Here is a 15,551-nt window from a genome sequence, read left to right as displayed (position 1 = left end):
GAGAGGGCTCCTGTCTGCCCTCAGCCTCCTCCAGGCTCAACACTCCCATTCCCTCAGCTGCTCCCCATCACACTTGTGCTTCCTCAGCTGTGTTGCCCAGCTGTGTTGGTGTGAGGTGATAAGTTAGAATTAGAGTTGCCTTCTCCATCAGCTGAACACCCCAACTGCAGGGCCATAGAATGTGAGGGATCTTGTCCTCAGCAGAAGAACCAAGGTGGAAATCTACCTGGTGTGGCAGATGACCCATCTGTCCATGGCACAAGAGCCAACATGGGTGGAACTGATTGCAGCTGAACTGCAGCTTCCAGATCCCATCTCTGTCCACAGGCTTCACCCATATGATGTGTTCTAAACCAGTACCTTTGCCTCCCTGAGAGCCCCAGACATTGCTTCTCCCCCCTGCAAAGCTCCTGGCACTCTATCTAGTGAGATGGGCAAGAGCTCTTGACCCCCAGCTCCTGCTGATAAGTGCTGAAAAAAAAAAGGTCTCATGTGAGCCTTAGGACAGCTGCAGGTGGGGGCAGAGGAAGGAGCAGCGTGGCCATGCTCTTAATCTTCTCCTGCTCATGTCTGGTCTTTGTCAGGCAGCTTGGCACACTGATAGTGAGGTGACAAATGGGGAAATAGGAAGGGCCTGGGGACAAGCTTCCACCTGCCGCTGTTGTCGGTCCAGCAATGTGTGCCTTCTCAGCAACACGCACCCTCCTGCTCTGACCCCTGCCCCTATCTGGGAGATAAGGCTTATCTCGGCTGGTGGTGCCAGGGTGGGTGAGGAAGCAGGGAGCCCTGGCTCGCTGCCCCAGCTGCTGCCCAGCCACCACACAGGGTGAGGATGTGAGATCAACTGTGTTCTGTGGACAGTCTCTTCTCCCTGCTCACTGGGGCTCCTCCTGGGCCTGGCCCCTCTCTGTCAGAGGCAGCACCCAAATTAAGTCTTTCCCTGAGGTGCTGCATGGTCTGACACCTGGGCTGGGTGGGAGCTGCTCCCACCCACAGGGAAAAAAGACCCTAAGCAAGGGGGACTTGTGGATCAGCAAGACTGCCACTGGGCTGGCGTTTGGTAAGCGTGCATTGAGGAGTGGTGCCAAAGCTGGGAGCCCAAGGGACCTTCAGGACACTGTGGCAGCCCAGAGCATGACAGGAATGTGCTGCATCCTGCTGCTTGATACCACAGGTCTGTGGAGTGGGGAATGCTGCCCTTATCTGTCCTGCTCTCACCCAGCCCCCAGGCTGACCGTATTGTTTCATGATCCCATGTCTCTGCTGTAATCTCAGGCAGAATGGTGTTCGCTTGGGGCTGTTTCTAATGCACTGGGTATTGTCCTCTCAAGCATATTGGACAAAGTGATGACAAGGACCTGGTAAAAAAAGGTTCTTATATCACTGCTCAGCTATGTAGGGCACTGGCGGCCTCCTGTCACTGGGACTTCGGTTGGGGTCTGGCACTTTCTGCTCACCCTGCCGGAGGTGATTAGAGGGACACGTCAGCTGAACTTTCCACTGTATAAACAGCTGAGATTCCAAGGTTAAAGTAAAAGGATTTCAAACCCTGTCATGTTTCTGGTATTGCAAAAACAAAAGGCTTAACATTCAGAAGCGCCAGTGCTCACCTCTGCTCTGTGCTCAGCCCTTCAGCCCAAATCCTGAGCACCACAAGGCGACTGACTTAAAAAATCCTTTGGTTTGGGTAATCTGCAGACACTTGAGGGCTGGGCTTGTGTTCCTGGTGCAGTTGCACCACCTTCTACTCATGGCACTTGATGGCACCAAGTAGCTTTGTGTCTGACCCTAATGTGCTGGGTGTTTCACCCTAAATGGGATAGAGCTGGCTCTCAGGACACGTCTTTTACCCAGAAATGTGCTAGAAGGGCACTGAGAAAGGGAGACATTTAAATCCAAGCAAATTGTTTTAACCGGACTTTTTAACAATTTTGTCTTGTAAATCTCTGTTTGCCACAAGTTCCTGCCAAGGCAGCTGGAGAGAAACTCCAGTTTCAAGCACGCTTGCCCAACTTTGAAGCCTCAGCTCCAGTGGATAAAGTCATCCTCAAACTGCCTCAAATGTTTATAAAGGTGAGGGACTTTATTTTAAAGCTCCTTTTTTTCCTCCTGTTCTCTCCTTTGCTAAGTGGCTGGGGAGATTTTACTTGAACTCTCCTTAAAAATTCCTCTTCAGGCAGAGCCCTGGAAAATTTCACCTTCAAAGAAGAGAGCTGGAAGCAGAGCAGCTCAAGGGCCAGGCTGGAGAAGTCGCTATGTGCACTTTACAGTGGGGGAACCACAAGCAGGAGCAGTTGCAGAGCAAAACAGAGTGGGATCTGAGCCTGGAATATTTCACGTCACTGATGCTGGTTTCTGAGGTGAAATGAAAGTCAAAGTGCTTCCTGTTCCAGTTCCTCTTCTCAGCATTGGTCCAGTTGGTCAAAGGTCCCTCCTGTCCCGCAGCCCTGCCACTGTCCCCAGCTTACTCTAAACCCCAGAACAGGCACTTCACGTGGCATTATGCCAATGGAAATAATGCCATGAACTGAGGAACCAGGAACACCAGCACAAGCAGTTCCCAGGGTCAGAGCATCTCTCTGTGCCTCACTTCAGACCTGAGGGACAATTTGGACACAGGAAAATGGTCCCGGGCTTCAGAAATACAGACTGCTGTCCTGGCTCTGCAGGATCCCGCTGCCTTTCCTGCTCCTTTCTCTGCTTTTGGACCTCCCTGACCTGGCACTGGGCCCTGGTGAAGTGTGAGTTGCTTTTTTGCTTTGTGTCCCCCTCCACACCAGCCTCCCTGCAGCAGTGTGGGGAAAATACTCACGGAGGGTTCTTTGTCCCTCCTCCAGCAGGGTGATGGAGGAAAGCCAAGCTTAGGCATGTCAAGTGCTGGGTACTGGTAGGGAGGAGTGTACCCTGCTTTGGGGTTCAGGTATTCCCCACCAGCTTAGCACCTCAGGGATGCTTCCCCACGCCAGCAATGCAGCATTCTGCTCCATTGGGACTTGCATACTACCAGCATCAGCGGAGAAAAAGAGAACTAGAGCCCTGCTGAGCTGGAGTCACCTCACCCTCACCTACTGGGATGTCAAGGGTGGCAGGGCACAAGTGGGAGAGTCCAGGCTCACAGCCAGAGCCAGGTCCTCTCCCACATGAGGGAGGAAGTAATGTCCTGTTTCCAGCAGTATCATTTACATGCTCAAAGCCTTAGGGAGGGAAGGGGCTTATGAAGAGAGGTTCTTTCTGAGGAGACATGGCTAAGCAATCATGTGTGTTTCAATAGTCATTGCTGTAGAAGATAAGAACACTCTTTTCATAGGTCTGGCTAAGAAAGCACAAGCTATGCTGGACTAGGCTGCTTACTGTGAAAACAGTACAATTTAAGCAAGAAATGCAGCTCTTAAGTCCAGGCCAGTCACTTCCTGCAGTGCCTGCTCTCCGTGCCGTGCCCCTGCCCCGTGCCATGCACACAACACAACATGCATGTTCACTTCCACTACCTTTTATGGCCTCTTTCACAGCTGAGTCGACAGGAATAATATTCTTCTCCACCAGCTCCAAAGGACCTGGTCTGAGAGCAATCTTTTCATTGAGATCATCTGCCAGTCGGGCTCTTTTCAGCTTCATTTGAGTAGACTGAATGGACCCCTCTGCAGCTGAGTCTAAAAGGCCAAATGGAAGGCATCAGTTCAGGACCTGGGGCATCTGTAAACACAGTGCACAGTGAGAATGTGCCTCCCCTTTAGCACAGACTTTCCAGGCTGTGGCCAAAAGCTAAGCAGGGCTCAGTGCACACCAGGAGCTGCTCTTAGGCCCGTAGGCAGGATGTTGGACTGGATGAGGCAAGTGGGGTTTGGGACATAAATCCTCTTCTGAGCCTTAGGTCCAGTGTCTCCATTTCCAAGCAAGAGCCTCTGTCTACAAGCCCAGACTTGCAAACCCACCCTGCAGCTGGAGCATCCTCCCCAAGGTCCAGGAAAGATTTCCAATGGAAATGACATTAATAAGCTGTGACTAATATGAGGTCAAAGTGAGCTCCAGCTGCTGCCTGCCAGGAGCCCATTGGCCCTTGTGGGCTAATGCAGGTGGATGCCTACTGCTGGGGAACAGCTGGAGAAAGGAACCATTGATGGTGTTTGACAGCTGGAGTAAATGGCTTACACTGGCAGATCAAGAGCTGAGTCTCTGGGACATGTGGAGGCAGTGTGAGTGCAGGTCTTCAGGAGACAGGCTGGAGAGGAGCATAACACAGGCAGCTAGATCTGGAAGCTACAGCCCTACCAAACCCAGCTGAGAAGTCCCTAGTTACTAAGTGGTGACAGAAGAGTAGCCAAACAGAAGCTTTTCCTGTCTCCTCTGGTGGCACAGATGTCAGTGGTTCGGGAGCAGAATTCTGAACTAGACCATGTCTACATCCTTGGGGGCTAAAGTAAGAAGGGCTGCATCTAGGTTGTGCAGTCTTCAGAGAATGGACACTCTTCTAGAGGATTTACTGTAGGCAACACAAGCTGCAGAGCCTGATAGTAGGGAACAATTCTCTGAAGGTCAGGACTGCTGATCTGGGGTCACTTCTGGCCTCAGACTACAGGGCAATGAATACACATGAGCTCCTCGGGATGACCAGTAACAGAAGGTGTGTCTGTAAGGTGATGCGAAATGTCTCAGCTGGCCAACCCCAATCACATCTAGCTCCTGCTATGAACCAAATGGACATGTAAGCCCATGAAATGCAGAACACAACAGAAAGAGGTGTGAGCAGAGGCTCACAAGAAGTGTGTGTGCGGCAGCACATCCAGACAGCTCAATACACAGCCACACAGCCTCTGCTCCACCTCTCCTCCAGCTCTGGCTGGCCCTGTCCATGGCCAGTGACCACCACTGCCTCCACATCTGGCTTACAGCCCCTGAGCCTCAACTCCAGTCTATATTGCTTCTATTATTTAACCAAAGGGAAAGACACTTCCCACCTGGTAAACAAGCAATGGTACTGGCTCATTTTAGGGATGGAGAGGCAAGGGAAAAGCAAGGCAGCAGCACCGATCTGGCACAGGGCCCTGGCTCAGCCCTGCTGTGTGCCAGAGGAAAAAGAAATGAGGGCTTCATCCATGCTGAGTGCAGAGGCCAGCATTTACAGTTGCCAGAGAGTGATCTGTTTCTTCCAGGCGACTGACAGGATTCGAGGAGAGAGGCTGCACATTCTCCCTGTCCCCGAGGAGCTCGTTATCTCTGGAGATATGGAGGGACACAGCAGCGTTCTGCTGCCTGTGGCAGGCTGCAGCACAGCCATGCCAGCTCTCTGGCTGGGAGGGGACACCAGGATGGGAGAGAGGAGAGCTGTTGTGCTCATGGACTGATAGCAGGGCTCACCCTTTTCATATGGCTGTGCTTGGGTCATTGAGTGCATCGTCATGAGTTGTCACAGAACATCTGGAGTTATGGGAAAGCAAAAGCCACCCTGCTTTGGGTATTGTAACCACCTGCTACAGGGATTTCAGGGCCCTGGACAACAAGTGCTTTGGGTATGCTTTTCATGAAGATCAGACATTGGCACCTCTGTCTAATAGACCCTCTCCACGGCTCTTCTGTACCTCACTGTCCTCTAGAGCATCTTATACTGGACCCTGCCAGAGACAGGACAAAGATTAGATGGCCTTGGATCTGCTTCTGTCAGGGAATAAATGTGTGTACTGCCTGCTGAAGACCGTGTCTGGACTGAATTCCATACAACAAATGTCTCATTTGAATCTGCCTCTCATGAGCAGCTGAGACAAGATTAATTGTGATGAGTGTCTTGAAGGGAACCCATGTAGGGCAGGAGAGACAAGAGTCACAAAGCAGGAGACACAAGGAGTATGTGGGAGAAGCTGGGGCAGTCTTACCTTGTAAAATGTGCATATTGACCAGGTCTGATCTCTCAGGCCTGCTTCTGATCTTGTGCTTGAGATAATCTTCAGTCTGCAGAACACAAATGCAGAGGGTTACCTGGCTAGAGCAGCAATAAGGTACAGAGAGAGTCTGCCCCTGGGCCATCCCATGGATCTTTTGTATTTATTACAAGCTGGGTTGAGTGTGCTCCTAAATGTCATTTATGTCATGTTTTCTTTTCACTCTGAGGCTGCCTTATTTGTGGGTAGAAGTTCTTCAGGAAGGCAACAATGTGCATGGAGCTGCTGACTGTTCACTATACCCACTCCTAGGCTGTGTCCTTTCCAATTTGCCTTGGGCTCCTGGGGAGGATGAGCCTGGGAGTGGTGGATCTCCTCCTAGCATAGCATGCTATGTTGCCTTTGGGAGCTGCACCAGGGCAGCTGCCGAGTGTGCTGTTAGCAATGGCTTCTGTGGGAAGCCTGATAAGCATGCCATGGGATTACCCAGACTCTTTACCCAGGTCAGCCCTAAGGCTTAGCCTTCCTGCAGGCCTCCTGTGCTCCTCACCCCAGCTCTGATGCAGGGTGGGAAAATCCACCTTGTAGATCACTGCAGCTGAGCTTGTGATGAACACGATCCAGGAGCCTTGTGCCAATGGTCTCATGGCTATAGGAACAGCAAGGCATGCAGTAGTACAGTAACACTGTCCATCAGGGCCAAGGAAGTCAGTGTTGAAGGCAGCTGATCTCAAAAATACAAATATCAGCTTATCCTCTGGTGAAGAAAAGCTAGAGCACAACTTGGACAAATTATTAGCTGTTTGCTAAGTTGAGATTCAAGAACTAGGACAAAAAAAATACATTGTTCAAAGAGCTTAAAATCTTAGGGATAAATATAAAAGAGTAGTGTAAGCAGCTTGAGCAAAATTGGAAAACCCACAGTACAAAGTGTCCAGGATCATAAGAAAAAGATTTTGTAAGGACTTCTGTAACCAGGACAAGGCAATGGAAAGTGCTGTCTGTGTTCCATAAACAGGAGAAATAATGATGCACGTTGCTGAGATGGCTACAGGATTTAATGCCTTTTTAAACCATCCACACTGAAAAGATAAATGGCTATTTATCAATCAGATCACCAAGCCAAGAACCTTCAACAACAAAAGAGAAGAAGCTCCAGTTATCACATTGGAGAACAGGTTGGAGAATACTCAGATGAGTTAAATATTCCCAAACACTTTGAGCCACACAAGGCTAGAGCAACAGCAACTATTTGGGGGTCTTCAGGAAACTGGGCAAGGGAGAGCAGAATTTCTTGCTTTAGAAGCAATGGAGAGAAGAAACCCAGGAAATTATAAACCAGTCAGCAAAGTATTGGACCAGATAATCAAGCAATCTATACAAATGGATTTTGAAGACAGCAAGGAGGTGAGGAACAGCGAGGAGGAACAAAGCACATCACACCATCCTTATTTCCTTCTATGGAGGGATGACAGGAACAAACAATGAATGTCATGCAGTTTGACTTTCAGCATGTTTTGACATTATCTCACATGGCTTTCTCATATGCAAGACAGAGAAATTTGGTCTGGATAAGACTAACATAAAAAAGGAGCATAGCTGCGGGTCACCAGAGGAATTAGGAAAGGCTCACAGTCTAAACAGAAGAATATATCAAATCATGTTACACAGCATTTTGTTTTCTCCTAGTCAATACATTCACTATGGCCTTGGATGATAGAAGATGTACTCCTCACCTCTGAATCATTCAACATTACAGTGCAAGATGATTTAAGAGTAATGGAAGAAACAAACTGAAATACCTTTGATTTCAAGAAACACATTTGGAAAGGACTGAACTCAGGTCACAGCCACAGCTAAGCCAGCTGCTTAAGCACTGGGATGGATGCTTCTGTAGGTCACTGTACAGTGTCCTTAAGGAGAACTTAGTTACTCCATAGGGAAACAAAACTATGGAAGGCTCTGGAGGATCTAGTGATCAGAAGCTGGACCACATCCCCAGAGCAGCAGGCAGCTTTCTAGGAGGCACAAGGAAGGGTGTCAGATGGGTCCTAGGAACGGTGGGGGCCTGATCTGTGCCCTGTGTCTGAAGCAACCCACTGGAAGGGTCAGGACAACAGCCACAGAAACCACCAGTGAGCCAGAGATGGGGTGAGTGAGGAGAGGCTGAAGGGAGGGGAGATGGTCAGTCCAGGGGTGAAGTGGCCATATGGGAACAGGAGGCAAAATGCTTTTAAAAAGTGCTACAAGAAAAAACATCAGCAGTTGTGCATGTGGATGCAGAGAGGAGACAAGTTACTGGGCTTAAACTTCAGCAGAACGGCTTGGGCTGGGAACTGGGGGACATTGCTAACAGCACAGGTTAAAGGCACCAGGGCTGGTTGCTGGGGAGGAGGGGATGTCTGTCAGTGGTCTCACATCCCTGAGGAATGACCCAGATGGGGCTGCTGTGCTCTGGGGCAGAGGCACGATGGGCATGCCCTGCAGTCCCTCCCTGCCACGCTTGCCAGGGCACTGAGGGTAAGTGCTGAAGCCACACTGAGCCGGGCTGCCTCAGGAAAGTCAGCCTGCTCCCTGCCCTGCCAGCCAGCTCTGTTACAGGCCATGGACTTCAAAGGCAGCCATGCTGGCCTGATGCCAGCCTCTAACATAGCCAGTGACATGTTTAAACAAATAATAGACATTTTATTTACTGAAGGCTCTACAATTCCTCACCCTTCCCCCTCTATGTTTTCCCCAGTTTATTTTCACCAGCACAGTGCCTTGCTTGGACCATGTGTGCCTGGTTCCTGAGCCATCTCAAAGCAAACTGGTGTCTGCACCTGAGTGCAATTACATTCACCTAGCACATTTCCAGCTAGGCCAGGTCCTGGCTTGGGCTGCTGTCAACTCTGAGTTGCTGTCCCATGGATGTGGCATTGTGTGCCTTGAACCCAGCAATCCCACTGCCTCAGCCTGGCTTTCTGTTGTTTCAGTTCCTTGTGACCTATAAGCTTCATTTGTGTCATTAGAATGCAAATGATGGAGAAAGACTTCAGAAGTGGAGTGTTTTGGGTTTTCTTTGGTGTCAGCTGAAGCAGAAGAGCTTTCAAGACACATGAAAGTAGTTATTGTTATCTGCTTTCTGTTTAGAGAAACAAAGTTTGGAGGAATATCAGCTAAATAACAAATGCTATTGAATAATTATCTAGAAACAGCCACTCCTTCCCTGTCACAGCTCTAAGCAGGGAATCCTTGCAAAGGAGTGTATGTTTGTTGTGGGCTGTGCTCATTAGTGTCTTCACTGGACATGAATACATTAAAGGACTAGACATGAACATAAAAATGTGAGCAGTTCAGAATAGACCAGACCATCTTTCCCTTTTCTCCAGGCAACTAGCCAGTGAAAGCTTTTGAAGAGAAAGACGAAGAGACACGAATGTATACTTAAACTGTAAAATATATGACACTTCAAGGATACTTTGGATTGCTTGAAATCTTGTAAGCATGCTAATTTTTCAGAGTCATATTGTGTCTCTCATGCTAGCCGTTTATTCCTGCAGGAGGCTCAGGGCAAGTGATTTGGAGTGTGTTTAAGTTCAGAAGAGCACTTCTCCATATTTCACAACCACTCTTCCTTGCAAAGGTCCCTTTCCATGTGACTGCAAGTGTGTTTTGCAGATTAATGGAACAAATTCTTATGTTCAAGCAAAACCTGTGTGACCGATGGTTCCCTTTTCATGGGCATCCCTCTGGCTGGGTTCAGGCTGGGCGATGGGTGCCTGGAAAACCCTTGTGACTTCCCTAAAAGTGATCCCATCACAGTTTTGATGTGTTTTGGAAATGGCTTCTTATCTTATCTCTGCCTTCAGCAATATTTAGGGAAGCCTGAGTGCAGTCAGATAATGGGAGCCTAGCCCACTTAGCCCCTTGGAACTTGTGTGCCATAATGGCCAAGGGGCACTGACTAGCTAAAAGCCAGGCTCCTGTCTGATGGCAAGTGTGAGACCCCTGGGGACTCACCCCAGGTGGCAAATGCATCTGCATTCCTCCTGCACACTTGCTAAATTGCTAGGCTCCTTCAGTCCTGTTTCCTGCTGGCCCTGCTTTAAGTACCCTGACTGGAGCAGGAGTGGAGAGCAGCTGGCACAGTGAGGAATGGGCTGTGGACCCTGCCTGGAGAGGAAGACAGCTGGTTAGACACTTACCAAAGGACTGCCAGTGACATGCAGAACTCCTTCCTGCCCACAGCCTCTTGTGAGAGCCAGGGGCTGTTGTAGCACCCCATAGCTCAGGGTGCAGCTGACCCCTCTGCCCTTTTAAACCTTCCCTACTCAGAGAAAGGTCCTCCAGAGTGTTTGTGAACCCCATCTTGACCCCACCATATCTAGAATCAGGGGAGATGCTCTGAACCTTGTCCTTGGCCACATGGCCTGAAAGGAGGATGCCAAAGGAGGGGACAGTGGTGGAAGGTGGTTTCAAACCCCACAACTCATGCAAAGCGAGCCCACGTGTTCCCTCATCGGGATGGCTGCAGGAGTTACCTTGGCTCGCTCCAGACTTTTTCGCTGCTCATGGAATGTGGATGGGCTTTTCAGTGCTGCAACAGGAAAGAAAGAGGAGCAGTCAGCACAGGAGTGGAAGCAAGCAGCCACCAGGATATTCAGCAACAGCATTTTAATGAGTGCTATAAAAATAGCAACACAAACTAGCCATTCTCTTTATTGAGCTGACTAAAAATAACTCAGGAAAGCTCTGGGAAATCCCATGCTCTCAGCCAGTCTGTGGCAAGAGAGCAGGAGGGATGGAGAGCACGGGGAGAGCAGGAGGCAGATGGGCAGGGAGGGGGTGCAGGCTTTGAAACGGAGAGTGGGACACGTCAGAGAACAGATGCAGCTTTTCCCTGGGGTGCTTCCTGCAGGTCATGGAAGGCACCACAGCCCCAGAAGACAGATCTGGGAAGAGCAACAACCCAAGAGGGGAACTCATCTGCAAATAAAACCTGCAGGTGACTGAGGCTTGAGGCCAGCAGGAAAACTGAAAATACCTGACAGGGTCATGTGGGCACAGCCTCCAGCGAGGTTATTTCAAGGCAAAACCTCAAAGCTATGGTCCTATTCCTTCACTAACTACCCCTCCACCTCTCACAGGACATTTATCCTGCTCAGAAGCATCTCAGAAGCCCAGGGACAAGCTGCCTGGGCAGGTACCAGGCAGCAGACCATGCCCTCAGCATCTCCTGACACCGAGGAGGATCAGTCTCTAAAAAAGGCCAGTCATCCCTGGGTGTCAGACCAGTGAACACCAGTCCTGTGGAGCAGTCTGCACCTGAGAACCTTGCACATCTCCTTGTTTACTCTGGTTCAGTAGAAACAGGAGCAGAATTTGCATAGGGAATGGGTTAATATTTCTGAGATCCTTAAAAATCCTTTTCCTGTCTGTGTAAGTAGTAACAATTAACTGTTCCCATTGGGACAGGGAAGGGTGTCCTGACCCACAAAACCAGTCTGCTACAGCTCTGGCAACAGGAATCCCCTTTCTGTCTTCTGAATGAGGTCCAATAAGGACATAAATCATTTTCACACAGGACATATTACTCTCTGTCAGTCTAGAGGAGGATGAAGACAAGACTAGAGGCAGCATGGGAATGTTTGGGGGCCCTCTGAGATGGTTTTTGGTAGGTAACACTGAGGGCATCCCCCATAACTGCTGGTGAATCACAGCAAAGCACAGAAGGCACATTCCTGCTCCTAACATTTGGTAAGAGGACACACAGACAAGCATTGCTGTGCCATGCTCTGGTGAGCAGCCTTGGGGGCTTGTGACAGCTGGTTTAATCAGAAGCAAAATAACATGGTGCACACAAGACAATAAAGTTAGTGAAAGAGATGACTTTTCCAGCCCTGCTCACTGGGAAGCACTGGCATTGGGAGTGTGCCGTGGGCATTGGCCAAACACCGTGCTACTCAAGGGGAAAATGTTGCAGGATTTTGTCATTTACCAAGATTTTTTGGAGGAATTATGTGGAGGCTGCAGCTTGTATTAGTCTGCAAAACAAATAAAGACATTGCTAGCACTGGTTATTCAGACCACTTGTAAGAGGATGACATGTCAGCTTGAAATGACTGAAGGGCTGGAGGCAACAGGGCAGAGCCACTGTGTTTGGTGTTGATCATCTTGGGGTTATTGCCTCCAAGGTTTCAGTTAGAGGACGAGGTGGTGGCTGCATACAGCAAGAGGGTCCTTACTTCAAGTGTAGCTATTTCTGCAGACCATCACAGTAGAAGGAACCTTGCCTTGAGGAAGTCTTTATCCTGCAATCTACCTCCCCCTCATTTTGGGTGAGGTGGGTCTCACAGGCATCTGTGGAGGCCTAGGGAGAGGGTCCATCCATGCTCAGGCCTACAGCTTGCCTTTCTGCAAGCAGCCCCACATGCTCTTGGTTTAAATGCTTCTGCTGGGTCTTCAACAGTTTCACTAGAACAATAAAATTGCATGTGTTGTTGCATGAACTGGAAGCTTCCATCTCAGTCAGCCTGAAGAGTGGGGCAGGCTCTGCTCTCAGCTGCACTCCTAAGCATCAGGATTGTGGCTGTCTCACTGAACCTGGATCTCCTGTTGCTTTCAGAGGACCCTCCACACACAGAGTCACAGGGCTGAAGGAACCCAGAGGTTGCTCTAGCCTGCCAGCTTGTGCCTGTCTTTATAAGGCTTTTTTTCAGTAGTGCTGATGGTTTTTTCCAGCCAGTTGTTCATTTTACAGTCTGAAAGCATCTGGCAATCAGAGTCCAGCATTAAACCTGAAGGCTTGTGCAATGCCACTGCTCCTAAGCCTTCTCTTTTAGGTAGTGTCCTGCCTTCTCCAGTGTTGGGGCCACCTGAAGGTCTCACATTTCATAGAGGAAGGTCCAAAGGAGTGTGAACAGAGCTCAAGTGTGCAATGGCATTAATCTTTTCCAGTCAAACCGAACACAGACTGGGCTTTGGTGAGGATATTCATCTCACTGCATTATGCTCAGCACTGCTTTCCTCTGCTCTATTCTCTTGGGTACCAAAACCCAGACAGCTTCCTAGGGCTTACTCCAACATTTCAGGCTTACTGTGCTACAGCTGCACTGCAGAACAGCTCAGCAGGCTCTGCCTGTAGTCACCAACTCCCCTTCCTGCAAGGGTTTCTACAAGCCCTCAAATCTTTCAGGCAATGCTGTTCTGTTACTCTGACCTTCTTGTGCCAAATCTCAACATCTGATGTGCAACGTGGGATCAAGTGTGTGCTCCAAGCCTGGTCCCAAACCTGACTCCCATGGTGGAGACTGGCAATGCTCATCTTTGCTCTTCCCAGAAGGGCTATTCTCTCTCCTACATGGTTACATGCTCTGGTTACAGACATATGGGTTCATTTCTTGCCCTCCTGCAATGTATGTGAATTGAGATCCTGTCCCAGTGCACCTCCTCAAGCCCACCTCACCTGCTGGGCCTCAGAGCCAGCAGTGCATGGGACAATATGGTTAAACAAAGACTTGTTTTTCATAAGGCATGGTTGCAGATGCCCAAGCCATGGGGAAGCTGGCTGGGGCTCCCATGTATTAAATGCTAATGTCTGACACTTCTTCCTGGGGTCAAGCTCAGCAGTTAAATCCTGCACGTTTGTTTTTATAATGGCAAAAGTGCCTTTTCATCTATTGCTTTTCAGTGAGTAAACTCTGCTCAAGCTTCCCAAAATGGCCTTCTTGGACAGAAACCAGACTGCAAAATGTCAGCCTAGAAGCTGGGAGTGCAAAGAAGCCATAAGTAAACAGGAAGATACCCTCCAGTTGCCATCAAATAAATTTGCCTTAACGTGCTCTGCAATGTGTAAAGTTTTAAATGCCAGGTGCCATTTGTGAGTGCAGTCCCATGCACTCAGCCTTGCAGAGCAGGGTCAGCTGTGCAAACCTCCCCATTGGCACTACTGCTCCATACATGTGACGTGTCCTGCACCTTATCTCAGTGTGTCCACTTCTTAGAGTGGACTTAGCAGTCTGGGAGATGTTAGACATATTTTTGGCCACTGACTGTAATGCCACTGCTTGCCATACTACAGCAAATGTCACAGTGTTTTGCTTAAAGCCCCTGGAGCCTTGTGATTAAAATGCTTGCCCTTTGGTGGCAAGCCTTAAAGAAACCCTTAAAGAAATAAACAGAAGAAAAACATGGGAAAAAGAAGTATTTAGCAGTCTTAAAACTGTGTGATCATTGTGACAGTCATGATTTTTGTCATCCTGCTCGAGTTTTCTCAGTGCTTGATGGCGTCAATACTGTACTGAGAAGGTGTCTGTTGGTGGCTGCTTTGATGTGATCCGTTAGGAAGGCAGATGCATGAGAAGGGCAGAGGAATGGGCAGAGTGCAGCAAGCAGTGCTAGAGCCATGCTCTTGGTGAGTTACTGTTCTGCTGTTCAGACAAAACCTGCATCACAATCTTCAAGGGCAGCCAGAAGAGACAAAAGTGACACACTTTGGAAAGTTTTGATCTGAGCAGTGAACCCAAGGGACCCTTGGTGAGACAGGAAGGATAATCCTCTACCTGAGTCCCAGAAAATCACAGGTTCATGCACAATGAGCCTGAGCTAGGTCAGGATGGAGTTATCCATCAAGCAGGGCTGAGCTCCCAACATCCTTTCTCTGATAGTGCTACAGGCTTCATGATGCACCTGCAGGTGCAGAGGGGATCATCTTTATTCACTTCATGCAACTGGCTTTCTGATGCTGAATGATTACATGATAGTGCTGGCCTGGAGCCTGCCCTTTAGGCTTGAGTGCCAGGTTAGGAAGGATGAATGTGGTCAGAGAGGAGAATGCACGGACATCCTTTGTCACTCTGCAGCAAGCAGACCCAGGTGGGGTTTCACTGGCCTCAGAGGCACACTGACAGTTCTTCTCTGTGGGGTCCTGGCTGGGCACAGGCACAGTGCTGGATTTGTCTTGTTCATCCAGAGGCTGCCTCTCTGCACTGGGACCATCACTGACTTCTTCCCAAGCCTACCAAAATGCGTCCTCTCTGCCTCTTCCTCATTCTGTGGGGCTAATCCTGGCATTCATAGGAGGACATGGGATACTCTGCCCTTGCCTGTGTAAAGAGCTTTGTGAGTCTTCTGCTTGGACTTGGATTTGCTTGTCCTGCTACAGTGACCTCTAGGATAGGGAGCTATGCAGCTGAATTTTGGATGATATGAGCAGAGATGTAATAATCTGTGTGGCAAATGCTGAGCACTGCTGTACAGCACCAGGCACCATAATATTGCAACAGGGCAGGAAGCAAAGTTCCCCCTGGGAGCAAACTGCTCAGAGCTGAGCAGGTCTGAGCAGGCAGCCACTGCCACACAGTGCCCAGCAGTGCCCAAGATGAACACAGCCAGAAGTGGGTGAAAAAGGCAGAAAAAGGTACTCACGTGGCATGATGCCTTGGTCTGCCAGCTGCTCACGGGTCCTCCTCTGCTGGAGCCGTAGCTGTAAAACTGTGAGAGAGACTGAGCGTCAGGAAAAGATGCAAGAGTTTACTGAGGTTCTAATACCTTTCTTATCCCAGAGTGTCCCAAGCCAAGGAGGAGCTGTACATCCTGCATCCACTGACCTCACTTTGGCAGGCAGATGAGCAGGACAGGGCTGCTTCTGGTGTGGGCAGTGCCCTGATGGCTGGGAGAGACTGATCCCTGCCTGAC

The 15,551-nt window shown here is 49.5% G+C and overlaps 1 protein-coding gene across 7 annotated transcripts in view; it reads right to left on the bottom strand.

The window, feature by feature from the left end:
* The window catches only part of MYOCD (myocardin), a 237,226-nt gene that overhangs the window by 11,610 nt on the left and 210,065 nt on the right, over positions 1 to 15,551 (bottom strand). For 5 of the 7 annotated variants that reach the window (XR_009819998.1, XM_062011013.1, XM_062011014.1 and 2 more), the window contains 4 exons: positions 15,282 to 15,347; positions 10,397 to 10,452; positions 5,868 to 5,943; positions 3,489 to 3,650 (listed from right to left, as the gene is read on the bottom strand). Coding sequence is in view for 6 of the 7 variants with exons in the window: in XM_062011013.1 (XP_061866997.1) it covers positions 3,489 to 3,650; positions 5,868 to 5,943; positions 10,397 to 10,452; positions 15,282 to 15,347 (360 nt within the window). In the remaining variant the exon portion in view is untranslated. The remainder of the gene's footprint in view (positions 1 to 3,488; positions 3,651 to 5,867; positions 5,944 to 10,396; positions 10,453 to 15,281; positions 15,348 to 15,551) is intronic. The other 2 variants (XM_062011018.1, XM_062011019.1) reach the window with 2 other exon arrangements.

The sequence above is a fragment of the Colius striatus genome, chromosome 18, assembly GCF_028858725.1.
Source record: "Colius striatus isolate bColStr4 chromosome 18, bColStr4.1.hap1, whole genome shotgun sequence".
Classification (NCBI taxonomy): domain Eukaryota; kingdom Metazoa; phylum Chordata; class Aves; order Coliiformes; family Coliidae; genus Colius; species Colius striatus.
This window is presented reverse-complemented; position numbering and strand designations above follow the sequence as displayed.